This window comes from Lactuca saligna, chromosome 1 (assembly GCF_052625555.1).
Source record: "Lactuca saligna cultivar CGN05327 chromosome 1, ASM5262555v1, whole genome shotgun sequence".
Classification (NCBI taxonomy): domain Eukaryota; kingdom Viridiplantae; phylum Streptophyta; class Magnoliopsida; order Asterales; family Asteraceae; genus Lactuca; species Lactuca saligna.
In genome coordinates, this window is record NC_136417.1 from 115050239 (window position 1) to 115071922 (window position 21684).

At 36.1% G+C, this 21684-nt stretch overlaps 1 protein-coding gene, 1 long non-coding RNA gene and 1 other non-coding gene across 6 annotated transcripts; 2 read left to right on the forward strand and 1 right to left on the reverse strand.

Moving 5' to 3' along the window:
* The first annotated feature begins 1173 nt into the window (after positions 1 to 1173).
* Positions 1174 to 5833, forward strand: LOC145043639 (uncharacterized). 4 transcript variants are annotated; one of them, XR_013681095.1, is made up of 6 exons: positions 1174 to 1308; positions 1883 to 1956; positions 2032 to 2320; positions 3059 to 3150; positions 4258 to 4353; positions 5272 to 5833. It is a non-coding gene; the product is annotated as an uncharacterized LOC145043639 (long non-coding RNA). The 4 variants fall into 4 exon arrangements; XR_013681100.1 differs by having other exon boundaries at positions 1883 to 2320; positions 4255 to 4353; XR_013681086.1 differs by having other exon boundaries at positions 1883 to 2320.
* An 11563-nt stretch (positions 5834 to 17396) lies between these two features.
* Positions 17397 to 17975, reverse strand: LOC145010707 (uncharacterized). The gene has a single exon (XM_078969218.1). The coding sequence runs from the start codon at positions 17973 to 17975 to the stop codon at positions 17397 to 17399; it is 579 nt and encodes a 192-aa protein (XP_078825344.1).
* Positions 17976 to 19043: 1068 nt separating this feature from the next.
* On the forward strand, positions 19044 to 19150 carry LOC145028006 (small nucleolar RNA R71). Its single transcript, XR_013675765.1, has one exon. It is a non-coding gene; the product is annotated as a small nucleolar RNA R71 (small nucleolar RNA).
* Positions 19151 to 21684: the final 2534 nt, after the last annotated feature.

Below are 21684 nucleotides of genomic sequence, written 5' to 3' on the forward strand. Positions count from 1 at the left end.
TTGGCGACGAGCTTCCTCCATTGATTGGTATTTTTTTCTAGAAAACTTAGAGTTTTATCTATGGATTCCACAAGTCCGTCGTCGCTAGTTGCGGTTGTTTTCCCAATTGAAGACGCCGCCCATTTTGCTTTGTCCCTTCCCGTTGGTCGACGGAGTTGGAGTTCAGGTGGACCCTCTCCATCGGCAACATCGACGTCATCATTGATGTCTAACCCAAAACCTGCTTCCAAATCAGAAGTTTTTGGTCTTTTGTTGGAGCCGGTGATCGATTCCGAATGCGATGTCTCCGGATTAAGGACCCATTTTGGATCTTTACGACAAACTTCCCATGCTTTTTGGTGACCAAATGGTTTACCGTTGTTGGTCACTTTGAATTGGTAGCATGCGGTTGATAAAATGTTGAAATTGTTGGAACCACTTTTATGCATATTTTTTAGATTTTCAAATATGCCATTAAACTTTGTGCAAATCGCGCGAAGATCACGCTATTTTCTGTTGACCGCGTCGTACGACCGATCCGTTTTCCTTCCAAGTAGTGCGTGAAAGTGATCCAAAACACGATTCCAAAAACTTTCTCCAGATTGCGTATTGCCTCTTCTCGAGTCACGTGATATGAAAATCCAAGCTTTTGCTAAAGCTTCTTCCTCTTTTTCGTTCCAAGTCGTTGCTTTTTTTTTTTTTTTTTCTCTTTTACTTTTGGTTGCCTTCTTCGAGATGGTTGTGGTGTTTCTTGGACTAGTTCATCGTCGGTGTCGAGGTTCACGGTTTGGGATTGAGATAATGGGACTTGAGATGATTGTGTTTGGAGTTGCGGAGAAGCTTGTTATTGAAAACCTTGGAATTGGGGAATGAATTGAGGTTGAGTGAATTGTTGTTGTAGTTGTTGTTGTTGGAAGAATTGTGGGTTGTATGTAAGGTTAGTGAATAAATGTTGTTGTTGGATTGGAGAATTCAACAATTGTATATATGTTTGATAATCACTTGGAGTGTTTGGAGTGGGTGGAGTATTTTGGTTTGGACCTATTTTTTTTTGAAGAAAAGAGAAAGAAAGTAGGAGAATATTTTTTGATTAAGAAGTGTAAAATGAAGAGTGAAAGTGTAGTGTGTGTGTATATATATATATATATATTAAAGAAGTCTCACATTACCACAGTCTACATCTTGGTAAAGGTAAGCAACTACTTCAAGTTGTAAACATCACTCTTGATTTTGATTTGAAGCTTTATGTTTTATAGTCTAATAGATGAACCTGGAAACTAGAAGCTGGAAAAAGCTGGAGGTCAACCCAGAAAAAAATCCCATACATAGGTAAGTATAGGTGTGTATTTTTCTATGTATGTGTTCCACGTGAGTATCTATGTGTGTTATGTGTAGGTGTTCGTATCACTGTGTGTAGGTCTGTGTAACACAACTGTGTGTCTATGTATGTGTTTCTATATATGTATTTGTGTAATAGTGTATATATGTGTGTATCTTTATATGTAGATGTTTTTATTTGTGTATGTGTTTTTATGTGGGAGTGTTTGTACCTGTGTAGGTGTTTATATTTGTTTATTTGTGTAGGAGTGCATACCTTTGTGTATTTGTTTGGATTTATGTGTATGTTTGAATCTTTGTGTTTTTTTTTGTGATTATATGTGTCTGTAATTTTGCTTGTATTTGTATATATCTATGTGTCAATATGTGTGTATTTGTGTAGAGATATGTATTTATATGTTAGCTTTGTGCAATGAAAAGTATATTTCTAAAATATGTATGTTTTGATAGTGAAAAAAAATAAGATGCTAAAGCTGACAAATGTGCCATCATTTACGATCTGCCCTTGCACATTTAAAAAGAGCAACACCACCTCTCTATAATCTATTTATTTTGCTGATTTCAGGAGCATATTTTGGATATACAGAGGATATTATCATCTCCGTGGGGGGATTAAAGAGGGACAACGACCAATTTGATGTATGTGTAAACTCATTGCTAATTATTCCGTTAGCTTGTGTTAGATGCTCATGCTTTTCTTAACTAAAAGTACAGTGGTAAGCTTGACATTGATATGTTCTTTTTCTCCGATGAGAGGTGACCTCGGATTGGGAGATGTAAAGGCTGATGAAGTTCCAGAAGATACAGTCGCAGCTATGGCCGAGTCAACTACTATTCAAATTTCTGAAGACGGTGGAAATGAGTTTACAGATGTCATGGCTTCTCTGTTTGTTAAACCTTTCCTTAATTATTAATGGTTGATTTGTTATGTACCGGTCCATATGCTACTTATCGTAGAGCTTGAGGAGGTTGAGTCCTTTGGACTATCTGCCAAGGTAAAAAGGTGCTACTTTTTCTTTATGTTTTTTTTGAACACACATACATATCAATTCTTTAATAATAAGAAATTTCTAGAATGACTTTTTGTGGTTAGATATGGAATATGAGACATACTCTTAACTTTTATTGAAACTATGTTGCAAGGATTGGATTAGTGTTAGAATCCAATCCCTACAAAAACTAAATACCTACAAAAAATTTTAGAATGATATTTTCGACGAAACTGCCCTGCATACTGTTTCTGTAGTTAAAAATTTTGATTTTAAGGTTTTTGGACCAAACTTCCCCTGCATTTTGTTTTTAAACTTAAAAAAATTGATTTCAACGGTTTTGGACCAAACCGCCCCTGCATACTATTTTTACCATGGTCCAAGCCACCGTCGCTCTCCACCACCGATTATCCCTACAGGTCAGTTGATGTCTCTGATTTTCTTCTTATTCTTCTTTCTTTCTCCTGTCTGTTCCGATTAAATAAAATTGGTTCGATTCTTAAAAAAAAAATCTTGATTGGGTGTTTCCTCATTTTGCATAGCGTTTTGGATTTATAATCATCGTTAACCTTGATGCAAGGTCTGGGTTTTAAAGTATTAACAACGATTTTTTTAAACCCTAATTTGAGGTTTAACTTAGGGTCGGTTTGTAAGTTGGAAAAAGAGCAAAAAATCCAACACGTATTGACATTAGATTACCATGGTTGCTTATTAAGTATAACATAATTTAATAATCTTGAATCTTTTTGCAGATGGAGATAGAATTGAATTAGATAAAGCGTTAAAGAGACCTTGCAGAATCACAGCTAGAAATAGGGCAGTTGCTTCAGATAGATTTGTGAAGGTGCAAACCGAGATTTGAACCCGACTTTTTATTTTATTTTTTATTTCCCACCTGACTTATCTCCCTAATTGCAAGTTATCCCCTATATTTGTCTTCTTTTTGTTTGTTGTGTTTGTTGTCTCTGTATTATCAATCAAAGCGGAAACAAACGATATTTCAACTACCGTGACTCAAGCACGTAAAATGTATGCGATTGAAAAATTGTTGGGTTATGGTCAATTCAACACCACAAATACGCATAAAGTTTTCCTAAACTGTAGATTGTCTGTATGAATTTTAGTCCTTTCTCTGGGAGTGTGATTGTTTCAGTTTTCTTTACAACATAATAAATTATATTTTCATGCTCTTTATCCCATTTTATTCTTAAAAATATTTTCATGATGTCACATATATGCTTATCAGCATAGTTGTTAACTCGTGACTCGAAATCCTAAATTTTAATTCGTGACTCGTCTTGTGACTCAACTCGTAAGAGTCATGACACTAAAAATTATATACAAAAAATTATATATAACATCATTTGTCAACAAAATATAAGCCGAATATTTAAGCAGATTTGCTAATATGTTAGAAATTCACTAGTTAGGGTCATACATGTCATAAAGTCAAAAAACAACTAGTGATTTAGTAACAAAGCAAATGACAAAAAAATTTGGTGAGTTTAAATCATAAAACTAAACTTCAGCCTATTGATGTTTTGTTGTAAAGGTCCAACTTTAATGTTCATGTTATTAAATGACATGTGGAAAATCGATATATTTTTTATTAATAAGAATGTAATAGTAATCCATTGGTTTCTTAGTTTTATACTTATATTTTATTTTATTATCATCTTTTGCTATTTTATCACGTTCACGGTTACAATTTACAGCAAATGACAACACTACAGTAGTCACTTTTCTCTGGTACACAACCACCCACTTTGTAAAAAATCTATCTTATTTTTTTTGATTGGTCAACTCAACAGTTGACTTTCAGTTAACAATGTACTTCATTGTTTGATATAAATTTTCTGTTTGGTTAACACTTTTTTATATATACAAGGTTACAACTAGATCATAATAAATATTATTATATTAATAATAATCATATATTTTTGTGTAGCAGGTGGGCCTGACAACATGAGCTTGAAATCAAATATGCTTATGAACATGTTTGGGGGACTTGAAACTGGTGGCTTCACAATGCCAAACAATACAAATGGTAATTAAAATATTTACTTATATTTACTATCAAAACCATCCTTCATATCTCACAAGTTAAATTGGGAAGACTGTCATTAGAAAAATTTGAAGAAACTAAGGAAGCACACCATGTGTTCAATAAAATGCATAGTTGAAATTTGGGTATTTGTAAAATGTTTTATCTATACAATTGAATCAACGGCAGAGGTGTGTTTACTAAAAGTTCCTCCTATGTTTCTTTCATTTTCTGGTGGGATTTATTTTGAACGGAAACGTTAGAAGTGTCCCTTAAATGTAGTTTATGACCGCCTTGAAGATCTTCTGAATGTGTATGTCTAATTTTAACAGCTTTTGATCAAAACAAGCACAACAAATCACTAAATAGTGAGTTTAACAGTTTTTGTCCAAAATGCCCATGCTTATTGTTTTTTTGATAAAAAAATAATAACTTTAACAGTTTCGACCAAAATGCTACTACATACTGTTCTTTATTTCTTTTGCCAAAATGCCACTGCATATTGTTTTTTTGATAAAAAAATGATTTTAACACTTTTGACCAAATTGCCCCTACATACTGTTCTTTTGTTAAAATATAGTTATTTTAAGAGTTTTTGATGAAAATGTCCCTACATACTTCTACTTTTTTATTAAAAAAATAATGATTTTAACGTTATTTGTCCAAAATGATCCTATATAATTTTTTTGGGTACAAAATTAATGATTTTATAGTTTTTGACCAAACTGCCCCTCCATACAGTTCTTTTTTTTTTTTTTTTTTTTTTTTTTTTTTTTGGTAAAAGTTATTGATTTTAACAGTGTATCCGTTGGTACAAATCTAATCTTCTATATCAATTGATCAATGTATTGGCACTTTTTGTTTAGTTTAATATTATTACAAGGTTTCATGGAAGTCGTTAATCTCTTTTTGATGTTACAGGACCTTAATATTGAGATTCCCTTGTGGTTGGCACTAGACCTGACAATTCGTGTATTCGTGTCATGAAAACGTGTCAGCCACGGATTTGACACAATACGATTACACGATTAAAAATAAGCTTTACCTCAATTTTCAAGATGTATTCCTGTCATGTCGTGTCTCTCACAGATTCGTGTATTTGTGTATGAAATTGCCAGGTCTAGTTGGCACCTGGATACCATAGATGTGACAACTAAATTAATATTATACTAGATACCATAGATGTGACTATATATAATAAAAAAAATAAATGAAAGTAAGTTGCTATTTTTTTTTCTAATAAGTCATTTTGAGTTGTATAAAAAACTGCTGAAAGTTTGGGCTCTGTTGATGCCAACATCCAATCTTATTTTTGATGGCGATGAGAGGCGAAAGAGATACACCACAGTTTTGTTTAAGGAAATCCATATGTAAACTATCAAACTGAAGGTAATTCAGGTTTATTTTTATTTATTTTTGTTTTTTACTTGCTTTGTGGAGATTGGGCTATTAGCCCACCATGTTGGAATTGCAATGTATTTTTTCGTGCAATAAAACCTTTTAACTTAATATTTTAATATGCGATTAATGTACATTCAAAAGTTTTAGTTTTTTGATTTGTACTTCTTTTAAGAGGTTGGAATTGAAATTAATGCTTCTGCAAGCACAACCGAATGCTGAAATAAATGAAATCTAGAACTCAAATTTGTTTATTCAAAGGTGAGGATGATACATAAATATGTAAAACTGAATTCTCTAATTTTTATAGACATTAATTAATGGTCTCCTTTATAACCCTTTGCCATTTCTCACAATTCGAACTATGAAGACGGATGCCGTAATCATAATCGAATTTGAGAATGCAAATACCACAACTGCTATCTCCTTAAAATCTACTTAGTGAAAGCGTTTCTTCACAATCATTTTCATGAAGCAGAGAGAAACCTTATGACACTTAGATTTTATGGTGTATGTGTTCCTATCCATATGAATTTGCAAACCATAATCATAAGACAAGGTTTGCGACAACTCCAAACTCATATGGACTGACTTATTCAATCTTAATTTCTTGCCACTTGGCAGCACAAGGGTCTACCATGTCTTCCAAGTTGTTGAGCAAATTACCCTTACTAATCAATGAAACTTTCATTGATCCAGGTGCTTTGCCTTATGCAAACAATTGAGAACTCATAGAACTCACATGCATAGTCAATTTTAACTGGAATGGGCACGGAAACAAAATATGTCAACACGATAGGTTACAAACCTCAAGTCGTGTGCTAGTGATAAACAATAGGTTTTATTCTTGATTAGTTCTTGAAACTAGTCAAGATCTTTAAGACTCCCACTGAATTCTTGACATATAAGATTCTCTTGTCATTAACCATTCCTTGACAAACAAATATTCAAGAGTTAGTGCGGATTCTTATCAAGATAAACACTTCACCCAATTGGTCTTAGTTGGTCTTTGTTTTATCCAAAACATCACAACTTACCAATTTCAAATGTACAAGAGTAAGAAACATTTTACTCTACACTTGATGATGTGTTATAAACCTTCTTAAGATTATGTCACTTCAGGCACAATCTTGGAGTATGACTCTAAGAGTTGATTTTGGAACGAAGTATGATTCATCTTCTTGATTTAACCATTTCAACAATTCACGATTCCTCTTCTTAGCCATACGAATGCACTAAGATGTCCTTAGATGATCAATTGTGATATGCTTTCAAAATCATTAAGATGATCATAAAGCACGATACTCAAGTACTCTCCCATCCTTTCAGATTGGATAAACTTTTATCTTTCTGCCTAATTTGATTCTTCTTATTCATCTTGCTATACATTGAAACTTTTTCAATGATTCAGAATTATATTTAAACTTGTAAGCATAACCATATTTACTAAAATTTTAGTAAATCAGTACGAATAGGCTTATCGTTCTTTGTGGTGGACCTAATCAGCGTACAACCAAGTGTACCCGATCCCCTAGTCCTTCACTTGACTCACATATACATGTGAACAAGGAATTAGTCTTAATTTTCCAACGACGAAAATTCTCATTCATCATACAATACAAGTTGCATGATTCCAAGTTTCTGTCCAATTGAAACTTGGGTGATGAGAATCCTTCCTTATTTGGTAAATTATGACACTACCACAAATGAAAGAATCAAATCCATTTTCAAATATTGCAAGAAACATACAATCATCAATTTTCACAAATGTCATTGCAAGGAAATATAAAATAATTTAAAATCAAAATTTTCTTTATTTTATAAAAATTATGGAAAAACTTTTCCTTACAATGAAATTATGAAAGAATATTATGTTCCAAACTATTTCTAAGCAATCTACCATAACTCTTAAGCAGCAGCTCAAAAATCAGATCATCGAACCATGTGATTGAAATCGATCATTACGATCAGATTCATCATACTTTTCTTTTAAGTTTCCTCTCTTTTCTTCGATTCTTCAAAACATCAAAATGTAATTGCATTACATCATGTATTAAGAATCTTCAAATAGGCACTTAATAGAGTTAGATAGTGGACTTACCTGAAAGAGAGTCAAACATTTTGACTTTACCATCCTTGCGATCTTTCAGGTAAATATGGCAGTTTCGCAACCAGTGCCCCTTATCTTGGCAATAGAAACAAGTGGACTCTTTGGCATTTGCACATGGAACTATCTCATAACTGGATTTTTTCTTATGGTCAAATCTTTAGACCATAACCAATTCCGTTCCCATAGGATAAGGGATTTTTTATGGAATATCAATGCCATTACCTATGTCCATGGTAGCTTGAGAAGTAGATCTTCCAATCAAATTTGCTTGACTAGTGCGCCAAATCATTGCTGATTCAGCAACAATTAGCATATAGGAAAGATCAATAAGGGTCACGTCGTGATCTGTCATATAGTAGTCTTTATCAAACTGACTGTACGACTCGGGAAGTGACTAAAGAACCCAGTCAATAGCCAACTTCCTCAATACTTCGACACCTAACTCTCCCATCCTGTCTATATATGACTTCATCTCCAAGACATGAGTGCACACAGACTTTCTAGCTTTGTGTTTGCTTGCCAATAGGACTTGAGTGACCTTGAATTTATGGGTTTAAGGAGAATTATTGGAGGAGGTGAAGGAAGTGAAGCATGATTTCCAGTCCCATTAATGCAAGATAAAGGGATTAATCTTTCACCTTGATCGCCATGTGGGATATCATCTTCATTAGGAAAGCTTTTTCCAAAAGGAAAAGGAAGACCATAGTTGTCAGAACTAGACATCTATGAGGGAGAAATTCTAGTTAGTTGATTTCAATCCTCAATATAACACCCAAATGAAATATTAAGGGTAGGACCCAACACAATATTCTACAATCCGGAAGAGGGATGCCGTAATCCAATTGTAGCGTATTTGAAGGTAGGTAAATGACGATTTACTAATTTCCACCATGAAAAACGAAATTGATCATTAAGTTTTAATTGGATTGAAACTCCTAGATCCTTTGAGATTCATTGAACTTTTCAATGGCATTTTAAATCTCGATTGTACCCTTCAAGTTTGTGACTGGGATGTCGAGGATCGCAAACAAGGTGTGAATAAACATGCAAATTAGCTTGGCACACCTAATGTTTCAAATCACCTAATCAATGTGCCGGTTAACCACACACGCTCTATTGATCTATGATTAACATCAAGCTACCCTTTGCCATGCACTGTTGATGTGTGTTAAACTAACTAGTTTTAACCTACTTTTTATTTATGAATTTGACACACAAAAGACAGTGGACCTGTCAATTGATAATATAAATTAGCAAGTAGGGTATCGAACTTAGGGAATGGAAATTAGTCTAATTACTAGAATTATCTAAAACAATTAGTAACATAGAGGGGTTTTCTCTAGTTTTGCAAGACTAGAAACTTAACTAAAACATAACTAATTAACTAACAGTTGAAAGCACATAAATATCAACTAAATTCAATGATTAAAAGGGTTTCTATTTAGGTTCAACTCATTTACTCATATGGTTAATTTTTATGGTAATGTAATGGATTAATTGTTATTTGGCTACCGAGTAAGGTGATTAGATTCACGGTCGTTATTACCAATCCTTAGAAAATAGATTAATTTAAGCAGTGATCAAGTGTTTAAACTAATAAATTCCCTAGTTTAATTATTCGGGTTAAATAAGTCTTGTAACTAGCTAATTAAATGGGTGATTCAATTAACCTCTTGATGATGGTGTATCACTCAAGCTCACACATTAATTTACCCATTCTCTAATTATTCCTAGTTTCATATTCATTATTCCTAGGCATATAGCAATGTGTTCACAATAATTATACGAGATAAGCAATTAAGAGATATCCATGCAACTTAATTACTTAGCAATTAACATAAAATAGTTATGGTTAATGCATAAGGGTCTTTAAAAAGCTTATTTAACAAAATTCACCACATAACAATTAATCAAAATAGTAAATTAATCCATAGGAGCAAACTTGTCTACCCTAAACAGAAACTAACGAAATTAGTTCATGATTATAGTTGATTAAAGCCTAAAAACGAATTCAAACATGCTAGACATAGTTCTATTCAAAGGTAAAGTGAAAAATTAAACCTAAGTTGACTTATTCTTCTTAGATTTGAGGATTAGGATTCTTCTCACGTTCTTCTAATCTCCAACAGTCTCCTTAGTCGCCAAGTAAGTTTTCCAAAAGCCAGAGAGAGTCAATTCGGATTTGTAGCTTCTATTTATAGATATCTCAAAACAGGGGATACTCGTCGAGTATACAACCGACTCGGCGAGCCCCCTTGAGGAATCCATATACGGCAAGGAATCCACGTGTAGCTTCGCGAATCTTCATGGGTACTCGTCGAGTAGACGTCCCTACTCGCCAAGTAGCTTCAGGATTTTAGCATTTGTCTTCTTTCTTCAGTTCCCAAATCTTTCGATCGTATCTCCTGCTTCCTTTTGCTTCCGAGCTTCCCTTTTGGACTGAAAATACAATTTGAACATTATTAAGTACCTTTTGTCCATAATATGTAAATAATTAGCTAATAAATGATGAAAATATATACTAAATATATAGCTAAATATGCACATATCAAAATACCCCACACTTGACTTTTGCTTGCCCCCAAGCAAAACTGAATTTTAGCATACTAATATCAAATAAGACAATTCCAATCAAACCCAGCCATTATGTCAAGACCGCAACGCATGCATTTGTGTCTAGAATTTTCCTAAGGACCCCCCTTAGTTCTAAATACTCACAATCCTTATAAACACTTGCCTACTTCTTTTGAACCATGCTCATTTTATGCATCCCTCCGAATCCATCCGCAGAAAACCTCCTAACCTCAAGGTATTTTTGGTTGAGCAACCCAAGCATACATAACTAGAAAATTACAAATTTTTTTATACCAATATGGAGCTATTTTTAGAATTCTTCACTTCCTTGATAACTTGATCTTTGTTTCTTTGAATTCACCAACTTTTGATTTTTGGTACCTTTAACTTTTGATCATTCGGAATTTTGATCTTTTGATCTTCACTTTAATTGCTCAAAAATTCTTGAAACTTTTCTTGTAATTCTCTCTTTTTTTTAAACATTTATCTCACTCTTTTTTTTCACTCAAAACCCTACATGCTTAAGCAGGGGCGCTCAACTTCAACCTTTATTGGTTAAAGATAATAGTTTTCCTTGATACATTTCAAGTACACGATGCTAAACGTTTTGCATCCCTCAAACTAATAAAGGTTGTGTTTTTGTCCCATGATTTCACTAGAATAAAGGGGGCCACATATGCACTAGAATGTGTATAGGCTCAACTAAACATTTGGGTCTTCATGCAATCACCAAACATAATACTAGCATGATTCCTAATTGCTTTTTTTTACCAAAATTTCTTAATTAAGTCCTAGCAATTTTATGCAAAACTTTTAAAATTTAACTAGTGTAATAACCAACCCCCTACCCCACACTTAAATTATGCAATGTCCCCATTGCATGTTGTGCATGAAAAACATAAAAGTAAAGAGAGAATTGGAACAAACTCCCCTGGGATAGTAGTCGTGATGTTGATTTCCTTCTTTGAAAGCTCCATCTTCAATTGACTTTAAACATGGGAACAACTCATCCATGTCTTGGGTGTCAAATCTCATGTGGTACAGCTCCAAATATGCAGGAAAATAGTCTTGAAAAATCTCCGGGAATTAGCCTTTAAAGAATATGAGTAAACCCACATCATATGTGGTCAAAATCCAAATTTTGATAGTGAAATAATGAGTGAATCTCCGAGTAAATACGGCTGCTTGTCGAGCAGAAGGGCTTTTAGCAGACAAGTCGTAGTTTCGCAAGCGGACTCGCCGAGCCCAAAATATGCACTCGGCGAGTACATCGTTGAGTGATAAATATATCTTTTGCTTTTGAGTCCGTTTCTGCTGTGGTTGGGTATAATGATTTAGTGTCTTTCCTTCACTTTCCTTTAATAAGCAACACTCCTACACCCTCTTTGATAACGGACTCGACCTTAAACTCAAAAATTGCACATTTTCTTCTAGACTCGACCCTTACTCTAGCCTTGACACTTGAGACTCTCGGTTGCATCCTAGCCTCAATCTGAAAAAATAAGAGCAACCACAAGTGATAAAAATAAATTCCTACTTATCGTCCTAAAAGTTTCAAACAGTTTCAAACCCACAAAACAAATAGAAATAGTTTTTAAACATCAAAAAAAAAAACAAATAAAAATATCAATCATCGTCCTCTTCTTCATTGCCTTCTATCCCGCTTCCACTAGCTTGGTTTCTCCTTGCTAGCAATCTTTCCTCCCAACTTGGCACATAGGGGAATCCGGGTCCGGGCCTTGGTGCGATATTCATTTGTTCAAACAAATAAACAAATGAGTCGTTGTTATAGTTCATGCTTCTCCCAAGGTCATCTTGGTACCTTCTTGCTTCAATGTTCTACCAATCAATAGACAACTCTTCATCCACCAGAATGACCGGTGGGTCTTCCCGGACTTGCTCCCGCCTTTGCCTTACCCTTATTCCTGGCTCCTCCGGCTCTAATACCGCATCCTCGTCCGGGATCCGAAAATGTCCCCCGCCATAATCTTCAATGATCCTCACACTCCTGAATAAAGTAGTACTGAACGGAGGAGAAGGAATCATTTTTAACACCCTCACTGCACCTTGGTCTAAGATCCCATATGTCCTTGCTAATCTTGTGACAAACATGCCCCCATTATTCTTGGAGGTGATCCATTCCTTGACTGCACCCTCTGCTAAATACTTTGCCAAACGATAAGGCAAGTTGCAGAAAATATCTGGAGTGATAATACTCCACATGTAGAAAATGTCAAGGGGTAGGCACCTTATCATCATCCTTGTGCATATTAATGGTACTTGCGACCAGACGATGAAGTAGGCGATGGATTGGGGAACAAATACTCCCCTTTTGAGCAGATGATGGAATATAGACCCGGTTGGCGATCGTGTTCCACCAGGTCAAGGCAACCACTTCCTCGGGCAGGTCCTTGTGACAATGCTCTAAAAATTTTTCAAAATTTTCAGAAATTATCACATCTTGATCATAAATCCCTATCCTCCATGCAAGCTCTGCAATGGTGCATTGGCACAGCTCTCCTCCAAGATAGAAAGATATAATGTTTGGACTGTAATAGTCATTACCACCTCGGAAGGAGATGGTAGCAAAGAACTCCCAACACAGCTCCTGATAAACAGGTTCTTGAATTTTGAAGAGTCGGCTCCAGCCATCACAGATTATTGTTCCCCCATTATTGTTGAAAGACTTGACCAAGCAAGGAGTCAATTCTTCCACCAACCCCGTTTAACCAAGCCAGTGCCAGACAATTTCATTTGGGACATATATCTCCTTGCGCCTCAAAGTTGTCAGCTTGGTTTTTGCATGGGCAAGTGAAGATTTTGAGGTAGTGCTTGGAAAGGTTAACCATGGAAGATCCCCATAGCCACCTCCCCTGGAACTCTGCCCTCTTCTAGACATTCTTCCTGCAAAACACAACCAAACAAACCAAAAACACAACATAGAGAGATTAAAAACATAAAAATTTCTGGCTTCTGCAACCTGGACTCGCCGAGTCCACGAACCGACTCGGCGAGTAGGATGAACATTACGAGTACAGTCCTGTTAGATGGAATTAACCGGCCAAATCTATAAATTACTCCAAGGGTTTGCTTCGGTATGTTCCAGGAGCATAAATATGTAAGAGTTTTTTTCTAAAACGTCCTAATTTAACAAGAACTCAAAACCCTAAAATCCAAGTTTAGTCAAAATCGGGATTTTGCAGAAATTAAGGGTATAACTCCACCAAAGATTGAAACTTTTAACAGATTAAGAGTGAAAATGGTTACCTTTGAATTGGATTTGCAAGGAAATAGAAGAAATCAAGATGAAAACTTGAGAGGAACTTTGCTCGTCGTGTAATGGTGGCGGCTGGATGAATGGTTGAAAGTGTTTTACAATTAGGGTAAAACCCCTTTTACAGAATGTAAAAATAATTATTTTTTTTCGTGTAAATACGTGGACTCGCTGAGTAGTTTCGCTATTCCGCGTTTGATCGGGATTTCTTAAATGAACTCGCTGAGCAGGTGTACCTACTCAACGAGTCTTTTATTCAGAAAGCTAAAAACATTGAGTTTTTTTTTTTTTTTTTTTTTTTTTTTTTTTTTTTTTTTTTTTTTTTTGAGTTGTATGCCACCAACCCCACACTTGCGCATTATTGGTCCTCAAGCAATCATCATAAGCTCAGAAGAAGAATGATAAAAGTAGCTGCTAAGAAAAACGAATAAAAATGAAAAATAAAGGAAAAAGAAAGCAAACGCTAAACTCGGGTTGCCTCCCAGAAGTGCTTCTTTTTAAGGTGTCATTAGCTGGACTCCTTCCTAACAGTCCTTCTTCAAGACCTTCATCTCTTGGAATTCCTTCTTCATATCTCTTTACTCTATGACCATTAACCTTGAAAGGAGTTCCGTCTCTTGATATAAGCTTAATAACTCTATGAGGTAAAACTTGCTTCACTATAAATGGACCATCCCATCGTGTCTTTAGCTTGCCCAGGAAAAGTTTGAATCTTGAATTAAAAAGTAGAACCTTTTGTCTTTCATGAAAGTCCTTATTACCCTTTAATCTTTCGTCATGCCAACTCTTTGTCTTTTCTTTGTATATCAAGGAACTAGTGTAGGCCTCATTTCTAAGCTCATCAAGGGTATTCATTTGCATCAATCGGTTGGTTCGAACTTCAGCCAAATCAAAGTTGCACATCTTTAGATCCCAAAAAGCTTTATGCTCAATTTCTACCGGTAAGTGGCAATTCTTTCCATAAACTAGCCTATATGGTGTAGTACCAATAGGTGTCTTGAAAGCTATTCGAAAGGCCCAAAGTGCATCATCGAATTTATCCGACCATTCCTTTCAATTTCTTCCAACCGATTTTTCTAAAGTTCTTTTTAACGCCCTATTTGTCACTTCCGTTTGCCCACTAGTTTGTGGATGATAAGATGTGGAGACCCTATGATGCACCCCATACTTTTTTAACACTTTGGCTAACTAATCATTTGCAAAGTGAGTGCCCCGGTCACTAATAAGAGCTTTAGGAACTCCAAATCTTGCGAATAACTTCTTTAGAAATCACACCACCACCCGAGCATCATTAGGTGGTAATGCTTGTGCCTCCGCCCATTTAGACACGTAATCGACCACCACCAAGATTTATTTATTCCCTTTGGACATTGGGAAAGGTCCCATAAAATCAATACCCCACACATCAAATATCTCACAAATTTGAATACTATGTTGGGGCATTTCATTTTGGGATGATATATTTCCCGCTCGTTGGCACGAATCACATTCTTTGACGAATTTAGCAGCATCTTTAAAAATTGTGGGCCAATAAAACCCAATATCAAAAGTCTTCCTAGCTGTGTAGTGTGCTCCATGATGTCCTCCGGCGGGCCCGCTTTGACAGTGTGCCAAGATTTCTCGACTTTCCTTCCCAAATACAGATCTTCTTATCATTCCGTCTGCGCAACTTCGGAAGAGATACAACTCATCCCAAAAGTAGTACTTGATTTCTGAAAAGAATTTCTTCTTTTGTTGGTGGGTCAAGTCTTTTGGAATGTAATTGGTTGCTAAGTAGTTTGCTATATCCGCAAGCCATGGCATTTCTCCGGATACTACTAAAAGATATTCATCGGGAAAATCATCCCCAATCTTGTTTTCTTCCAACTCCTCCAAATGCGAGTTTTCTAATCTTGACAAATGGTCGGCAACTATGTTTTCCATGCCCTTTTTATCGCGTATTTCAATGTTAAACTCTTGCAAAAGTAAGAACCAACATATCAATCGGGGCTTAGTATCTTGTTTAGTAAATAGATACTTTAGGGACGAATTGTTGGTAAAAACTATGGTCTTGCATAATACCAAATAAGGGCGGAACTTATCAAAAGTGTATACCACAGCAAGTAGCTCCTTCTCGGTAATAGTGTAGTTTTCTTGAGTTGGGTTTAGTGTCTTGCTTGCATAGTAGATGGGCTGAAAATGCTTCTCAACTCTTTGTCCTAAAACAGCTCCCACAACATAATCACTTGCATCACACATTAGCTCGAAAGGAAGTTTCCAATTTGGTGCCATCATGATAGGAGTAGTGGTTAATCTTTCCTATAACAAATGAAATGCTTCATGACATTCCTTGGAAAAATCAAATGGGGCATCCTTCAAGAGTAATTGAGTCAAGGGCCTAGTAATCTTCGAAAAATCTTTAATAAAGCGACGATAAAATCCCGCATGGGCAAGAAAACTCCTTACCCCTTTTACATTAGTTGGAGGGGGTAGCTTAGCTATTGTTTCCACTTTTGATCTATCCACTTTTATCCCTTTTCTTGAAACTTTATGACCCAATACAATACCTTCTTTCACCATGAAGTGACACTTTTCCCAATTAAGGACAAGGTTTGTCTTCTCACATCGAGCTAGCATCAAGTCCAAATTAGATAAGCAATCTTCAAAAGATGACCCGAATACCGAGAAATTATCCATGAAGACCTCCATAAACTTTTCGATCATATCATGAAAGATGGCCATCACGCACCTTTGGAAAGTGGCCGGTGCATTGCATAACCCAAAAGGCATGCGTCTATATGCAAATGTTCCACTCGGGCATGTAAAAGTTGTCTTCTCTTGGTCTTGGGGTTCTATTGGAATTTGAAAATACCCCGAAAAGCCATCAAGAAAACAATAGTATAAATGGCCGGAGAGTCTCTCGAGTATTTGGTCAATAAAGGGTAAAGGAAAGTGATCCTTGCATGTGGCATCATTTAGCTTTCTATAATCTATATAAACACGCCACCCGATTACCATTCTTATTGGAATTAATTCGTTATTCTCATTGACCACCACCGTCACGCCTTCTTTTTTCAGTACCACTTGCATCGGGCTCACCCATGGGCTATCGGAGATTGAGTAGTTTAACCACCTCCTTTTTTTACAACTTCTTGCATGTTCATGTTAAGTCTTCTTTGGCATTGAACTACAGGTTTAGCTCCATCTTCAAAGTTAATCTTATGAGAACAATAAGTTGTACTAATTCCTTTGATGTCGGTGATCTTCCATGCTATAGCACCTTATCTCTTCCTCAATACACTCACAAGACTTTCTTTCTCATGTTTGGCCAAATCAGCAGCTATAATTACAAGTTTTTGTTGGCCATCTTCAAGAAACACGTACTCCAAGTGATCTGATAGTGCCTTAAGTTCAGTTTTCGTGTTCTGAATGTTGAACACATCGAGTCCAGTGAGGGGACTCGTTGAGTCCTTCGTAAAATCCGCGACTAATTGGGTTTCTTCGGATAGACTCATCGAGCCGGTCGAGGCTACTTGGCGAGTCGGATGTTCTACACTTCTGATTAGATCATTATACTCAGCTTCCTCGAGCAGTCTTTCTATTTCCAGCAGGTCTCTTTCCATATCAAATTCTTCTTCATGTGTAACGGTGGACTTGTTTGATTCAACTTCATCCCATTCCTCCATCAATTCTTCCAACATGTCAACCAAATCATGTGTCATCACTACTCCTTGGATGTTTCATGACTTGATCGACCCCAAAAGTGACTGATTCGTCTCCTACCCGAAGGGTAAGTTTAGAATCTTGCATATCAACTATAGCACTTGCGGTGTTAAGAAAAGGTCTTCCAAGTATTATCGGGACTTGAGGATCCGCTTCCATGTCTAAAACTATGAAGTCCGCGGGAAACACAAACTTATCAACCTTCACTAATAGATCTTCACATATTCCTCTTGGGAATGTAACTATTTTATTTGCTAGGTGAATCGCCATTCGAATTGGCCTTGGCTCCGGAAGATCTAATTTCTTGAAAAACGAGTATGGCATGAGATCTACACTTGCCCCTGAATCAACCAATGCATAAATGGTAGACAAGTTCCCAAATTTGCAAGGTAATGTTAATCTTCCCGGATCACCTTTCTTCTTAGGTAGTTTGTTCAACATGGCAGCTGAACAATTCTCATTTAGGACCACTTTCTTCACCTCTTCCATCTTCTTTCTATTAGTTAGAAGCTCCTTGAGAAATTTGGCATACTTCGGCATTTGTGCAATCGCCTCTATGAATGACATATTAATCTGGAGAGCCTTTATGTTTTCCAGAAACTTCTAGTAGTCAACTTCATTTTTTTCTAGTCTAGCTCGAGCCGAAAAGGGAAGTGTAGGCTGATATGGCTTAACTGGAGGCTGGTTTTTTTGTTCAGCTGGGGGTCTCGTCGAGTCCATAACGTTGACTCGGCGAGTCGAGTCGGGATTCTGTGATTCTTCATGTTCTTCTTTATCCTCTTGCACCGGTTTAGGATCTTCTTGCTGAATAGGAGTCAGAGGGGTTATAATCTTCCTACTCCTAGTTGTCACAATATTTATATGCACACCTTTCGGGTTACTTTCGGTATTACTAGGAATTCCACCCGGTCTTCTCTCATTCACTTGTTGTGTAAGTTTCCCCGGCTGCTTTTCTATGTTGAGAATAGATGCTTGTTGATTCCTAAGCAAGGCTTGTTGATCTTTCATCATAAGTTGGTTTTCTCTCAACATATTTTGTTGATCTTTAAGTGTAGCATTGGTATCATTGTGTCTTTTCTCGGATGCGGCCACGAATCTTGTAAGCATGTCTTCCAAATCTTATTTCTTTTCATGTACCAGTTCCTCCTTTTGATAAAAGCCTCTCTCCTTTTGCTTATACTTTTCTTCCCTTATCTTTTTGTACTCATCATATGGTAGCCATTCTTTCTTCGGTTTTCGCCAATTATCATCAAATCTATCACCACTTCAATAGCACACTTGTACCTTCGTGTTCCCGCTCTCATCAAGATCACAGTCTTTTGTAAGGTGGGGACCTCTACAGTTTTCACATCCCACTCTAATAGCATGGATGGATTGGTCCATCTTAGTCATTCTTCAGTCCATGCTTTCCAATTTTGCCATCATTGCTGCCATGTCATCAGTGATAGAATTTACCGCCCCTCGAGTCAAGTCATTCCTTGGGTTATGGTATTCTCTAGAGTGCTTAGAGAATTCTTCAATTAGTTCTTTGATCACCGGGGTGCCTTCTTTGTGAGGGGTCCTTGCGAGTCAAGGAACTGCCTAGTTGTTACATTGACTCCATCATAGAAAATGGAGACTTGTTGTTGACTGTTTAGATCATGATGTGGGCAATTCCTTAGTACGCCCTTGTACCTCTCCCAAGCCTCATAAAGTGACTCTCCAGCTTGTTGTTCAAAGTTGGCAATGGGTTTCTTCAACTTGGCAATCTTCGAAGGTGGGCAAAACTGGTCAATAAATTCTTCTTTCATCTTGGCCCGTGTGGTGATGGATCCGGGAGGGAGTGATTTGAGCCAGTCTATCGCAGCTCCTTTGAATGTGATGGGAAGCATACGGAGTAAAACAGTTTCGCGAGGTACATTTGGAACATTAAAGTAGTTGGCTACATCAATGACCTCGTCTAAATGTTTGTATGTGTCTTGATGATCTTTTCCATAGAAAGGAATCTCCTTAAGTTGAGCAAGTATGTGGCCTTTGAGTTCGAAAGTAGCTGTCACGGGAGTCACGGGTTGCACGAGTCCTGGGCCGGTATCTTCATGTATCCTCTTCTTCCATTCACCTATAGGAAATTCATCGATGTTAGACATGGGGTTAACTAATTTGCCTTCAAAGTCGCTTTCTTCCTCGGTTTCAGATTCTTCCCTTTCGGTTTCATACTCGGTGTCCTCCTTCTTCGGGTCTTCATCCGCCACTAAAAAGAAGTTGGATTCTCCTACTTTCTTACCCTTTTTCTTACTAAAGACAGCTTAGATTCTTCAACGGTGAATTCTTCGATGTTATGGTTTCTCCTACGTTCTTGCCTTTGTTTTTCTTTAAGGTTGCTTCTGGGTCTTCAAGCAGTGGGATCAAAGATGTACCTCCTCCACTGGTCATAAACGACTGTAAAAAAAAAATTAAAACACGCATAAAAAGAACAAAAATAAAATAAAAACGAAACTGAGTTTCAGCGATGGACTTGTCGAGTAGCTTCGATTGCACTCGGCGAGTTCACGGCTAAAACTGAAAAAAATTAACAAAAATTCTAACAAATTAGATAAACTTAAAACTAAACCAAATACCTAGACTATCAAAATAGTAAATTTGTGTAAGATTAGTCTCACACAAAAGATCGATAACACTAGAGATTAGAATAAAATTTTGAACCGTTCCCCGACAACGACACCAAAAACTTGATGTGTGTTAAACTAACTAGTTTTAACCTACTTTTTATTTATGAATTTGACACACACAAGGCAGTGGACCTGTCAATTGATAATATAAATTAGCAAGTAGGGTATCGAACTCATGGAACGGAAATTAGTCTAATTACTAGAATTATCTAATACAATTAGTAAAATAGAGGGGTTTTCTTGAGTTTTGCAAGACTAGAAACTTAACTAAAACTTAACTAATTAACTAACAGCTGAAAGCACGTAAATATCAACTAAATTCAATGATTAAAAGGGTTTCTGTTTAGGCTCAACTCATTTACTCCTATGGTTAATTTTTATGGTAATGTAATGGATTAATTGTTATTTGGCTACTGAGTAAGGTGATTAGATTCACAGTCGTTGTTACCAATACTTAGAAAATAGATTAATTTAATTAGTGATCAAGTGTTTAAACTAATAAATTCCCTAGTTTAATTATTTAGGTTAAATAAGACTTGTATAAATTGGTGATTTAATTAACCTCTTGATGATGGTGTACCACTCAAGCTCACACATTAATTTACCCATTCTCTAACTAATCCTATTTTCATATTCATTATTCCTAGGCATATAGCAATGTGTTCACAATAATTATATGAGATAAGCAATTAAGAGATGTTCATGCAACTTAATTACTTAGCAATTAACAGAAAATATTTATGGTTAATGCATAAGGGTCTTCAACAAGCTTATTTAACAAAATTCACCACATAACAATTAATAAAAATAGTAAATTAATCCATAGGAGCAAACTTGTCTACCCTAAATAGAAACTAATGAAATTAGTTCATGATTATAGTTTATAAAAGCCTAAAAACGAATTCAAACATGCTAGACATAGTTCTATTCAAAGGTAAAGTGGAAAATTAAACCTAAGTTGCCTTATTCTTCTTAGATTTGAGGATTAGGGTTCTTCTCACGTTCTTCTGATCTCCAGCAATCTCATTAGTCACCAAGTAAGTTTTCCAAAAGCCAGAGAGAGAAAGAGAGAGAGAGAGAGAGAGAGTCAATTCGGATTTGTGGCTTCTATTTATAGATATCTCAAAACAGGGGCTACTCGTCGAGTAGAAAACCTACTCGGCGAGCCCCTTTGAGGAATTCGTATACGGCAAGGACTCCACGTGTAGCTTCGCGGATCTTCGTGGGTACTTGTCGAGTAGACGTCCCTACTCGCCGAGTAGCTTCAGGATTTTAGCATTTTTCTTCTTTCTTCAGTTCCCAAGTCTTTCGATCGTATCTCTTGCTTCCTTTTGCTTCCGAGCTTCCCTTTTGGACGAAAATTACAATTTGAACATTATTAAGTACCTTTTGTCCATAATATGTAAATAACTAGCTAATAAATGATGAAAATATATACTAAATATATAGCTAAGTATGCACATATCAACTGTCAGTCCCAGATTAGTGTGCCAGTTAACCACACACACTCCACTATCTACTTAACAAGGTGCAAAATGCAATTTCATGGGATAGCATCATATTCACATTTTTCCTAAAGTAACTAAGATTAGGAATTTAATAAAAGTTTAGTTACTTTATAATCATGA